The 13468-nt window shown below is 53.1% G+C and overlaps 1 protein-coding gene across 5 annotated transcripts in view; it reads left to right on the forward strand.

The window, feature by feature from the left end:
• The window catches only part of EXOC6B (exocyst complex component 6B), a 262928-nt gene that overhangs the window by 49454 nt on the left and 200006 nt on the right, over positions 1–13468 (forward strand). For all 5 annotated transcript variants that reach the window (XM_063401247.1, XM_063401249.1, XM_063401248.1 and 2 more), the window contains exon 6: positions 2711–2915. In XM_063401247.1, coding sequence (XP_063257317.1) covers positions 2711–2915 — 205 coding nt within the window. The remainder of the gene's footprint in view (positions 1–2710; positions 2916–13468) is intronic.

Consider the following 13468-nt stretch of genomic DNA (forward strand, 5'->3'; position numbering starts at 1 on the left):
AGGGAACGTGGGGGGAGCCCAGAGAGCTGGAAACATCGAGATGGTGGAAGCTGGGGAGAAAACTTCTTTTGCTGCAGAAATAATTCCTCAACGCTTGGTGCCTCAGGAATGCTGGGCTGTAAATCCAGGAGTTTCCCCACCCTGCATCTGCTGGGCTGCTGAGGGATGAAAATCTGGGATATTGGCAGCATTCCTGGTTTCTTTGAGCCCTGGGGTGGCAAATGGGGCATGGAGCAGCTGCTGGAAGGGGGAAAACGTGGCTGCTGCTGGGTGCCAGGCTGGAAAAGCAATCCCGTCCCTGCTCTGGGATTCCCAGCAGCTCCTGGCTCTTCCCAGGGGAGGGATGGGCTCTCCAAATGTCCTGGGGCTGTTTTTGGGGCTAATCCCTGGGAATTCCTGCAGGGAATCCACAAGCTGCTCCATGCCCTCCCTCCAGACAGCATTTCCAGGAGCTGCAGCTGAGAATTGCATCCATTTTCCCCCTCCCTTATTTGCATTGGTTCATTTAGAAACAAATCCATGCTGAAAGCCACATTTAAGGAATATTGGGAGCCTTGGCTGGGTTTTTTTTCCCTTTTTTTTTTGCCTGGATGTGATGGCTCCGTTCACCAGGCACAGAACAAGAGATTCCCTGTTTTTTATCTCCTCCAGGTTTCACATGGATCATTTCAGGATGGGCAGCCACAGGGTGGTTCCTGACATCAGGGATGGGTTTGGGATTATTGGGTTGTGTTTGGGGGAGTAAACTCCACAGACAGGAGGAGTTTGGGGATGTTTCTAAAGCAGCTCAGGCATTTCCCAAATGGAGAATCCATGGCCAGGAGCTGGAGCTGATCCCAGAGGAATGATCAGGGGGGAGAGAGAGGATTTCTGTTCCACGGGTGGGAATTTAGGGAAGGGACAGAAAAACCTTTCTGCCGTGGCTGAGATGTGTGGAAAATGGTGGAAAACCCCAAAATTTCTGGCTCCAGGGATCCCTCCTGGTCCTGCAGGGCTCTGGAGAGATCAGACCTTTTTATTTACCCCTGACTTAATTCTCTTGGCTCTGTGTGGTCTCCAAGCAGTGAGAGATGGAACCATAAAATCCTGGAATGGTTTGGAGGAGACCCCAAAGATCACCCAATTGCAAACCCTCCACATCCCAGGGGACCCAGCCTGGCCTTGGGCACTGCCAGGGATCCAGGGGCAGCCCCAGCAAAGCTGGGAATTCCAGCCCAGCCCCTCCCCACCCTCCCAGGCAGCAATTCCTGCACAAGATCCCAGCCCAATCTCCCCTTTCCCAGTGGGAGCCATTCCCTGTGTCCTGTCCCTCCATCCCTTGTCCCCAGTCCCTCTGCAGCTCTCCTGGGAGAGAGAGAGAGACAGACAGACAGAGACTCTTACAGTCTCACAAACCCTGAGCACTTTGAGCTGACAGTGAAAATGGCTCCTAGTTCTTTCCAAGGCCTTTTAAGCACAAACTGTCCAATTATGAAATGACACCTAAATTATTTTTACTTTTAACCCAATAACCAAACACCCCTGGCCTGCAATGCAGACTTTTCTATGCAATTATGAAACACCACCCAGACCCATGGAGGAGAAGGTGAAAAAGAAGGACTAGCACCTAAATCCTCCATTTTGCTTTATATCTATTATTTTATTCTAAACCCTTAAACTCTGAGTTTCCCACCCTGTGCTATCACACACTTCTATCCAAACTCCACACCCACAATCCCAGAGCTGTCACTCAATTTTGGAGCCTTCTCCAAGCCCTCAGGTCAGTGCAGGGTTTGCCTGGGGTCAGTGCCTGGCAGCACAGAGAGCCTGGAATTCCCAGTTCCTGCAGTTTGGATCTGTGTGTAAACTCTGGGGTAAGGGGTGCTGACTTAGGCCATGGAATTGGACAGACACGGAGAGAGATTAACTGGAAACAGCTCTCAGAGGATGGCCCTGCAAACAGAGCAGATCTGGAGAATTGGAACCCTGAAAGATGCATTGTAGCAAGAGCTGGTGGGGTAAAATAACGGGTGATGGGTGTTGGAAGGATTAGCAGCATTGTGTGGGAAAAGCTGACAGGCTGAAAATGCTTGTTTGGATTGGGAATTAGGAAATAGTTTGGCTTCTGATTGTGATGGCGTGGATTGTAACATCTGTACCATCTTACTCTTCTTAATGGGACTGTAAATGGAATAAAATCTTTAAAAATGCCTCTCGAAACCCCCGTCTTTGAGTTAAAAAAGGATTTTTCTGACAAATTGGTGCCCCAGTATATAACAAATGATTAATTTATCAACTTAGCAAAATACCCCAAAATAATTTTGTTATAAAATACCAATAAAAAAACCCAAATCTCAAAATTTAAATTCTCTTACCAAAAAAAAAAAGTAACCAAATCAAACCTCTCCCTGCATCACTAACCGAAATCAAACTAAAACCCATCTACCTACAAGTAAACCCCCCAAAAAACATAGGAAGACATAAAATATCTGAACAACCTAAAAATAATTGTTAAAAACCCTTAAAATGATAATCAAATCCTGCTCTTTCTCCTGGCACTACCCAACCTTAGATCATATTGAACTAAAACCCAACATCATCCCCCTACTACACAACAGCAAACAACCCTCAGGAAAACGTAACAAACCACAAAATATCCAAACAACCTAAAAATAATTGTTAAAAACGCTTAAATTGATACTCAAACCCTGCTCCTCCTGCTGCTCTCCAGGCACTACCCAGCCCTGAAGACCCTGGAGCACCTGGAGCACACGTTCCTGCCCCAGGTGAGCCACTACCGCTTCTGCCAGGTGATGGTGGAGAACATCCCACGGCTGCGCGAGGAGATCAAGGAGCTCTCCATGTCCGACCTCAAGGACTTCCTGGAGAGCATCCGCAAGCACTCGGACAAGATCGGCGAGACCGCCATGAAGCAGGTGGGATTTGGGGGGAATCACCCCTTTTTTATTATTATTATTATTATTATTATTATTATTATTATTATTATTATTATTATTATTATTTTAGGGATAGGTTGGGGGTTCGTTCGTTCGTTGTGTGGGAGTTCTGCTTCTCCAAGCCAGCGGATGGAGTTTGGAATTCTGTGTGTTGGTTTGGAAGGACAGGGGGCTGCAGGGACAGCTGAGGCTCGCTCTGGAATGGAGAATGTAAACTCCTTCCCCCTGAATTGTTATAGTTCTGAAATTAAGGGGCTTTCAGGCAAAGGTGTGGGAATAGGACTAACAGCTCTTTACTGGGAATATTAAAAATACAAATGTAGTAGTACAAAAAACAAGCAAACAAAAAAAAATCCTAGAAACCCTGACAGAGATAAGACCTGACCCCCTGTTGGTCAGGGTGTTGAGGGCAGTCCAGATAAATCCTCCTGCAGTGCAGCTGTGGCTCTGTGGGAGCAGAGGTGATCCTGGAGCAGGGGCAGTTCCCTCTGAAGGTGCAGTGGGGTGAGATGGGGCTGGTGTTCCTCTGGGAATGCAGAGCACACAGGCTGTGCTGGGCTCTGAATGCCAGGGTTTATCCAGGTGGGAATGCAGAGCACACAGGCTGTGCTGGGCTCTGAATGCCAGGGTTTATCCAGGTGGGAATGCAGTGCACACAGGCTGTGCTGGGCTCTGAATGCCAGGGTTTATCCAGGTGGGAATGCAGTGCACACAGGCTGTGCTGGGCTCTGACTCTCAGGATTTATCCAGGTGGGAATGCAGAGCACACAGGCTGTGCTGGGCTCTGAATCCCAGGGTTTATCCAGGTGGGAATGCAGAGCACACAGGCTGTGCTGGGCTCTGAATGCCAGGGTTTATCCAGGTGGGAATGCAGAGCACACAGGCTGTGCTGGGCTCTGAATGCCAGGGTTTATCCAGGTGGGAATGCCGGGCTCCTCCCCTGGGTGCAGCATCTCCCATGGATGATGGAATTGGATCAGCCCTGCAGGGAGCCTCGATGGCCCATGGACAGCCCTGGAGGGAGGATGGGTCCTGGAAGGGATAAAGAACCCTGCCCCAGCTGGTTTAACAGCTGCCCATGGACAGCAGAGATCCCCTGCAGGGAGGATGGGTCCTGGAAGGGATAAAGAACCCTGCCCCAGCTGGTTTAACAGCTGCCCATGGACAGCAGAGATCCCCTAGAGGGAGGATGGGTCCTGGAAGGGATAAAGAACCCTGCCCCAGCTGGTTTACCAGCTGCCCATGGACAGCAGAGATCCCCTGGAGGGAGGATGGGTCCTGGAAGGGATAAAGAACCCTGCCCCAGCTGGTTTAACAGCTGCCCATGGACAGCAGAGATCCCCTGGAGGGAGGATGGGTCCTGGAAGGGATAAAGAACCCTGCCCCAGCTGGTTTAACAGCTGCCCATGGACAGCAGAGATCCCCTGGAGGGAGGATGGGTCCTGGAAGGGATAAAGAACCCTGCCCCAGCTGGTTTAACAGCTGCCCATGGACAGCAGAGATCCCCTGCAGGGAGGATGGGTCCTGGAAGGGATAAAGAGCCCTGCCCCAGCTGGTTTAACAGCTGCCCATGGACAGAAGGCACCTGTCCCCTCCCCCTGGAGTTATGAGGGGTGGGTTATACAAGAGATAAAGAAAACTCCTCCCCGAACGGTTTCAACAGCTGGCAAATAGAACACACACTGCTGGTTACAACCCAAGACACCCATTTTTTTTGGGAAGAAGTTGGAGTTCATTGGTTGTGTGGAATTTCTGCTTCTCCAAGCCGAGGCAGCGGATGGAGTTTGGAATTCTGTTGGTGGGTGAGGAGTGGTTGTTCCTTCCCTGGCTGCTGCTGGGGTTTTGTCCTGAGTTTCAGATGGTTGAGAAGTGAGGATCTGTTGGGTCGTGGGCTTCTCCCAGCTGCAGTTTTCCTTGGTTTCTTGGCAGTCTGGGAGGTGCAGTTGGGGCTGTAGCTCCCCATAACTCCATTTTCCACTCGTATTTTCCACTTCCCTGCACAGGGAATTGGTGCTGCAGGGAGACCTGGGGACATTGGGTTGATTCCCTGGTTTTGGGATAAAAAAGGCAGAGTTTGTTCTCTGCAATTCCATTAATTTTGAGTCCTAAACTGATTTTAAATCCTGCCCAAACCTGTCTTGTGCCTCCCTTGCCTTTTCTGGTGGCTGTGTCTGTGGAGGATGAGCCGATGAGCTGAACATCCTTGGGTGTGCCTTAAATCAGAAATTGCCTTTCCCACTCCCTCTGAATATTTGGATTTCATCTCACCTGGCCGGGGAGCAGAGCTTGGAGAGGCTCTGGAGTTGCTCCTCAGGAGGGTTTTGCAGATTTGCAGGAATTCAGGGGCAGTGAGGTGTTCCTGCCATGGGCAGTGAGATCCTCCCCTGGTGGTGTTGGATGCCTGGGAATGCTGGGTTATGGGAAGGATTGGCTGGAATTCCCCAGGAGCTGATGGAATTCTGTTGTGTTTCTGTGCAGAGACAAATCCAATTTTGTGTCTCACAAACCCAACTTTTCTCTGAAACACCTGAACTTGAGGAGTTTATTAATTAAATTCCCTGTATTTCAGTGCATTTTCATCTTCCCAGCTCCTTCCTGGTTTCTTGGGAAGGCAGACTCAGCCTTCCCCATGGAATGGAGCTGTGGGAAGGGGCTCATTGGCATCTGAGAGTTCAGCAGATTTTTTATTCAGATTAAACTTCCTGAAGGTGCAGAAACTGCTCTCAGTCCAGATGTACATCCAGATGTGCACGGGGGTGATGTCTGGGAGGGCTCCAGGTGCTGGATTTACCTGAGGCAGCAATTTCTAGAGCAGAATTCCCTACAAAAATTCTCCTTCAGTTCCTTTGAAGATCTTTGGGAAGATCCTTCCTTGGTCCCTGTGGCTGGGAAGGAACAGGAACTCCTTTTCTTTTTGGTGTCCATTTAATGCAGGGAACACTTTATGTAATTATTTAATCATTTTTATCCCCTGAAGGATATTTATCAATTTTAGGTGATAAATCACAGGGTGGAGGTGTTGTCTGGTAGTTTCCATGTTCAGGATTCTGGGAGAGGATTCCAATCTCCCGGCTCGGTGCTGATGGACGTGATGGATGAGGAGGGATGGAGACATCCAGCCACATCTGTGGATTTTAGGTGAAAAATCTGGAGAAACTTCTGGCATTGCAGCACCTTTTTTGCTCTTCTGGCTGGAGAAACTTCCGTGCCTTTGTTCCCATCCCTTCCCAATCCCCAGTGCTGCTCCTCCCGTTCTTCCCGTCCCTGCTTTTCCTGTGGCTCCGTTCCTTCTCCGTGCATCTCTCCAGGGAATCCTGTGGCTTCTCCTGGTGTTTTCCTCACCAATTCCAGCCTTTCTTCCTCCTCCTCCTCCCACTATTCCCAGCTGGAGAAGCCAATCCAGAGTGGTGGGGGTTGGCTGCTCCTGCCCTGCCCAAATTCAGGGATGGGGGCAGGGAGTGGCAGCAGCCTGGAGTGAGGGGTCACTCAAATTCCCTGGAAATGCAGTTGGTTCTTCAATCCTGTGGGGAACAGAGCTGGGGAGCAACTTGTGCATGGTTTTCATGGAGTCATGGAACGGTTTGGGATGGAAGGGACCTTAAAGTTCATCCCATCCCATCTCATCCATGTTCAGGGACACCTCCCACCATCCCAGGTGGATCCAACCTGGCCCTGGGCACTGCCAGGGATCCAGGGACAGCCACAGCAAAGCTGGGAATTCCAGCCCAGCCCCTCCCCACCCTCCCAGGCAGCAATTCCTGCACAAGATCCCAGCCCAATCTCCCCTTTCCCAGTGGCAGCCATTCCCTGTGTCCTGTCCCTCTGCAGCTCTCCTGGAGCCCCTTGTCTTTAGTTTTCCCATGGATGATACAGGGAATTTTGCATCTTCCAGCTTCTCCAAATCCAAACTTCCCGCTGTTTTATGGGAGCGATGTGCAGACTTTAGGAAGCTTTCCCTGCACTCTTTGTGGAGGCAGAGTTGTCTCCAGGCTGGAGTCTGTGCCCTGGGGAGGGAGCTCCGTGTGCCGCTTCCCCTCGGAGGAGCCGGTTTGGAGCGATCCTGGGATGGGAGCAAGGTGCTGTGCCCGCCCTGCAGCTCCAGGGTGGGGAGGAGGAGCAGCTGCAGCTCCGGAGCTGCTGCTGGGGGGTCACTGGGGCAGGGTGTCCCTCCAGTGTCCCCAGGCCGGGATGGCTGGGTGTTTTCCCTGGATCAGGGCTCTGGAAAGGCGCGGAGCTGGCGGGAGGCCCGGAGAGTCAGGGAGCCGCGATTGGCAGCTCCGTGCATTCGGTTTAAATTAGGATCATATAAATTCCTTCAAAATTGTTTGATTTCACCAGCGGGAACGGAGGAGGCCTCGCTACAATGGGAGAGGAAATGGGGTTTTTGTAACATCACAAACGCCAGGCTGCCGCTGACAAGGGCTGAACGTTTCATTTTGTGATAATCGGGAGGGCCTGGCCGGCAGCGCCGCGCTCCCGGCACCGCGGAGCTCCCGGCCCCTCCTGGGATGGACCCAGCCAGGCATCCCCGGGCCCCACCGAGGAGCTCTCCCTGCCCTCCTTCCCTCCTGGGCTTTGTCCCAGGCTGAGTTTCATTACCGAAATCCCGGGGGATTCGCCGCGTTCCAGATCCCGTCGTTAATGCCGGGGCCTGGAGCGGATGAAAGGAGCTGCACGCACTTGAACTCCGCTTGGACTTTGGCCCCGTGAACCTGCGTGTGTGTCTGGGTTTTGGTGGGGTTTTCTTTTCCAGGGCTGGGAGCTGCAGGCCTGAATTACATCCCATTAACACGTGCCGATATCCGGGCCGGCCTTCCTTATCCCGCTCCGGGCTGGAATGTGCCGGGCATGTGGAGGAGGCCACTGGGGATGGAGCTGCTGCGTGAGGGGCCAAAAACAACGCGGCCAAAAGGAGGCCGTGGATCCAGTGCTGGGGGCGGCCAAAATGGTCAGCACTGCCTTTCCAGAGGGGCAGGAAAAGCAGGGGATTGTTTGTGGGAATCACCAGATGGAGCTGGGGTTGGAGAGGTGGGGATCGGGGTTTGGACAGCTTCATCCAGAGGGAATTGGGACAGGTTCATCCAGCAGGAGTTTGGACAGGCTGATCCAGGGAGAACTGAGACAGGCTGATCCAGAAGGAGTTGGGACAGGCTGATCCAGCAGGAATTGGGATGTGCTGATCCAGGAGGAAATGGGACAGGTTGATCCAGGGGGAGTTGGGATACGTTCATCCAGGATGAATTGAGAGAGGCTGATCCAGGGGGAATTGGGAGAGGCTGATCCAGTGGGAATTGGGAGAGGCTGATCCAGTGGGAGTTGGGATACACTGATCTAGGGGGAATTGGGAAAGGTTGATCAGGAGGAGTTTGGACAGGCTCATCCAGGATGAATTGGGAGAGGCTGATCCAGCAGGAATTTGGACAGGCTGATCCAGTGGGAGTTGGGATACACTGATCTAGGGGGAATTGGGAAAGGTTGATGAGGAGGAGTTTGGACAGGCTCATCCAGGATGAATTGGGGTACACTGATCCAGGAGGAGCTGGGACAGGCTGATCCAGGGGGAGTTTGGACAGGGTGATCCAGGATGAATTGAGACAGACTGCCCCACAGCCTGGACTGTCCCCTTGAAGGGGCTGTCCCTGGGCTGTGGAGCACAAGGCACTTGGAGCAGTTTCCTGGGAATGCTGGGGATCAGGGGGATGTGTGGCACGAGGTGATTCCAGCATTGTTAGGAAATCCTGGCGCTCCCCAGGTTCTGTTTTAACACAACCACATTTCTCCAGAGCCACAGGAGCCAGCACTTCCCAGCTCTCCAGGGGACACGGGGACATTTCCCAATCTCCCACTGCCTGTGGCCTTTGGATGGCCCAGAACAACATTCCAAAAACGCTTTGGGTCCTGTTCCCAATGATCCTCATCATCCCTGGCGTTTCTGGGCTCTGGGTCACGCTGGAGTCGCTCTGGCTCTGTGGGGTCCCTTTGGGCTCAGCTGGGTCCCCGTGCCGGGAGTGTCCCCGTGCAGGGAATGTCCCCATGCCGGGAGTGTTCCCATGCAGGGAGTGTCCCCGTGCCGGGAGTGTCCCCGTGCCGGGAGTGTCCCCGTGCAGGGAATGTCCCCATGCCGGGAGTGTTCCCATGCAGGGAGTGTCCCCGTGCAGGGAGTGTCCCCGTGCCGGGAGTGTCCCCGTGCAGGGAGTGTCCCCGTGCCGGGAGTGTCCCCGTGCAGGGAGTGTCCCCATGCCGGGAGTGTTCCCATGCAGGGAATGTCCCCGTGCAGGGAGTGTCCCCGTGCAGGGAGTGTCCCCGTGCCGGGAGTGTCCCCGTGCAGGGAGTGTCCCCGTGCAGGGAGTGTCCCCATGCAGGGAGTGTCCCCGTGCAGGGAGTGTCCCCGTACCGGGAGTGTCCCCGTGCAGGGAGTGTCCCCGTGCCGGGAGTGTCCCCGTGCAGGGAGTGTCCCCGTGCCGGGAGTGTCCCCGTGCCGGGAGTGTCCCCGTGCAGGGAGTGTCCCCGTGCCGGGAGTGTCCCCGTGCAGGGAGTGTCCCCGTGCAGGGAGTGTCCCCGTGCCGGGAGTGTCCCCGTGCAGGGAGTGTCCCCGTGCCGGGAGTGTCCCCATGCAGGGAGTGTCCCCGTGCAGGGAGTGTCCCCGTGCAGGAAATGTCCCCGTGCCGGTGTCACCGCTCCGGCAGCATCCCGTGTTTCCCAGAGCTCACGGAGCCCTGGCTGGGATTTGTCCCCTGCCACGTGGGCTGGCTGTGCCCATGCCAGGGCTGGGCTCAGCAGGGGCCTCTGGAAGCTCCTGCCCAGCAGGGGCTGGGACTTGTCCTGCCCCGGTGTCAAGTTTTCAGCACGTCCTCATTGAAGAGTGAAGGGTTTTAAAGTTCTTTATGGTTAAATTTCCTGCCTGGTGAAGGCAGAGGTGTTCCAGCCCGTGCCAGCGTGCAGGAGGCCTTCCAGCATAAAATCCCCAGCAGAAGGGGACTTCCATCTGCACCTGTAATCTGCTCTGTGGGCGTCCTGGCCCTCTCACAGCAGTGCTTTTTATTCTGTTTTTAGCCAATCTCACAGCAGTGCATTTTGTTCTGTTTTTAGAAAATCTCACAGCAGTGCATTTTATTCTGTTTTTAGCCAATCTCACAACAGTGCATTTTATTCTGTTTTTAGCCAATCTCACAGCAGTGCATTTTGTTCTGTTTTTAGCCAATCTCACAGCAGTGCATTTTGTTCTGTTTTTAGAAAATCTCACAACAGTGCATTTTGTTCTGTTTTTAGAAAATCTCACAGCAGTGCATTTTATTCTGTTTTTAGCCAATCTCACAGCAGTGCATTTTGTTCTGTTTTTAGCCAATCAGGTGAAAACATGACATTGCTACAGTCTTGCTGGCCCTATCCTGAGCTGATTGATGTGTGAAAGTACTCGTAATTTCTTACACAAATTCTACATCTATGGCTCCGTCTGTTCCATCTAGGAATGCTTAGCGAGGCTACATTGTTTTCATTATGTCTAGAGCTTAACTAACTTTGTAAAAGGTAAAGCTGCTGAACTTTAAACAAGGTTTTAGGTCCTTTTCTTATTAACTAATTCAGTCTCTTACTTGCTTTAGGCATTTCAAAAAATTCTCTATTTATTTAAAATGAACCTTGCATTTCTGCCTCATGTCTGGGTGGATTTACGTATTTTAGTTTCTCTGAAGGTTTTAATTCAGCCCTCCCATCTCTGGACACCCCTGGCCTGTATGGATGGGGCCCAGGGGGATTTGTGTCCTGGGATTTCCAGAGGCACCCTCGGAGCTGAACTTCCCGTTGCTCCCAGCTCCTGTTCCGGGGGTTTGCCTTAATGAGTCAAAACAAGGCTGGTTATTAAAAACTGGGAATTTTCTGGGCTTGGATGCAGAGCAGAGTCTTTGGGAAGGTCAAAGGAGGATTTCCCCAGCAGGGTGGGGATGCTGGGATGGGGGTTTCTGCTCCTGGGCAGGTTGGGAAGCAGGAATTTGATTTCCCAGTCGAATTTAGGAACGAGACCTTCTTAATCTTGGCTCCTGCTGCTCGTCTGCTTGGGATATTAAAGTCTTAGGAGAGGAAATGCATCCTTGGGGCTGGAGAGGCGGGAAGGGACATGGGCAGCCACGGCTGGGCGTGCAGGATTTTGGGAAGAGGCTCCCACAGCCCACGGGATGCTGTGTCCCGCTGGGGAAATGAGAGGTGTCACTGCCAGAGCTCTGAGGTGCCTTGGTTTAAACACTCTGAGAATTTGGGAGGTGTTCCCAGGCATCCCCTTCTGCTGGCGAGGAGGAGCTGGATGGACACTGGGAATTCTCTGGGCTCTGCCCTCAGCATCCTCTGTTTAACCTCTTGCAGAGCCTCCTCGAGGAAAACGGGCAGGAGAGCTTTTGTTCTGCACCGGATGAAAACCTCAGACGGCTCTGGAAGCCCCTGCTAGTTTTTCATTAAGCCTTGGCCCCAAAATGTGTTATTTTAAGAGTGTTGAGCAGCCCTCTCTGGGCAGGGGATCCACGGCTTGCCACTGGTGTTTGATCTGGAAGCTTTTTGAGACAAAACCTCCCCGAGTGTCTGCCCTGAGCCGGAGCCTCCGCTCCCGGCACCGCGGCCCGGATCCGGCCAGGCCCGGAGAGGCCTCCAAGATCATCAAGTGCAACCTTTGAAGTTTGGGACCTCAGGGTTTTCTTCACTCCTTGGGCCCTGGAGATGAGGTGTGAGGAGTCCCTGAGCCAGGAGGTGGCATTTTGTGGGCTCTGTCACCCCCCTGCCCGCACTTTGGGACCCCGAGTGCTACCGGGGCTGTCTTGGGATGGGAACTACAGGAAAAAGGAGTAGGAGGAGATGGGAATGATCTGAGAGCTGGGAAGGGTTTTTGAAGTGGCTCCTGGAGTGAAACATCAGGCCAGGAGGTTGAGGTTGAATGTGATCCCTCGGCGCCGTGGGAGTGGGGTGGGTGGGAAAAGCACCGGGAGCGTCTGGGAGTGCAGGACACATCTGGGGAGGTGCTGAGGCCTTTGTGCAGATCTCAGCAGGTTCTGCTCCCCTGCCCTTCCTCGTGCTCTCCCTCTGCTCCCTCCCACATCACAGAACTGCAGTGCAAATGTGCTTATTGTCATAAAAGAGCTTTTTATTCCCCGTTTCCTGGCGTTCTGGGAAGGTTTCACTGTTTATTTAACAGGAATTCTGTGCCTTTAAGTCTGCGTTGAAAATTTATACTCCATAGGAAGTTCATTAATAAATGGGCATCCCTCTCAATTCCTTTTATGAGCTCAGAAATGAAACTGCTAAATCATGGCCTTTTTAATTTCAGCGTCTGGGCGAGGAGCGGCCGTGGGGCCTGCGGGATCCAGCAGTGGATCCGCGTTCCCTGGGCACGGCTGCACCACAAAATCCAAAGTTTAACTACAGGGCAATCCTGTGCTGGCCCAGCTTCTGTGTGGTTGCCTTTTAGACCTTTCAAAAGTCTCAAAATCCAGAGATGTTCGAAATAAATCCTTTATCTTCCAGTCATGGAACCGTTTGGGTTGGGAGGGGCCTTAAAGATGATCCAGTTCCAACCTTACTGTGAGCAGGGACAGCTTCCACACCCCGGGGTGCTCCACACCAAATCCAGCCTGGCCTTGGACATCTTCCAAGAATGATAATTGAGAATTAATAATTAGGCAAAGGGAAAGTGCCAGGTTGAGGCAGGAACACTCCTTGCTCCTTCCTTTGGGCCATCAGGAATTGCTGTTGTGTTGATGGGGTTTTGTTGATGGGGTTTTGTTGATGGGAAAGAGGATCCTCACCCTCCTTTCATCCAGCCTGCACTGGGATTTTTGGGTTGGGCACTGTGATTTTTCCTGCTCCTGCTTCTCCTGGGTTTCATTTCAGGGCTGGGAAGTTGGATCCACCAGGCTCCCGTGGCTCTGGGGCTGAGGCTGACCCCACAGAGGCTCAGTTTGTGCCTGGTTTGGTGTGGGGGAGCTCTGGGCAGCACGGCCCTGCCAGGAGAGGTGCTGGAGTCACCTCAGCAATCTCCTGGAGGGGCTCCATCAGGATGCTGCTGCCAGGATGAGGAATTCTCTGCTCCTTGTGGTGTGGCTGCCCATAAACCTTGGAAAGGGGCTGGGTTTCCCCAGATTTCTCCTCTTAGAAATCCCAGGGGTGGTTCTGGTGACGTGGAGGGGTTTGATCTCTCCTGCCCTGGGGCTCTGAGGTGTGGGAAATCAGGGGAGGTTTGGGAGCATTCCTGGTGTCCCACAGACGTGGAGTCAGGGAATGCTTTGGGTGGGAAGGGACCTTCAATCCCACCCCATTCCCGTGCCAAGGACTGTGCCAGAGCCACGCCAGAGTCTGCAGGCCCTCACCTGGAGCTGCCAGAGCCTTGGTGGATGTGGCAAAGCCCCGATGCTGTGCCGGGGTCACAGCTGGGCACCCAAACTCCCTGTGCCACCCCCGGCCCCTGAGCTCGAGGGGCCTGAAACCTCCTGCAGCAGGACCAACCCCCTTTGGGAATGTCACTCCCGTGGAATTCCCAATTCCCACGGGGGGAG

This window comes from Prinia subflava, chromosome 7, assembly GCF_021018805.1.
Source record: "Prinia subflava isolate CZ2003 ecotype Zambia chromosome 7, Cam_Psub_1.2, whole genome shotgun sequence".
In the NCBI taxonomy this organism is placed as follows: domain Eukaryota; kingdom Metazoa; phylum Chordata; class Aves; order Passeriformes; family Cisticolidae; genus Prinia; species Prinia subflava.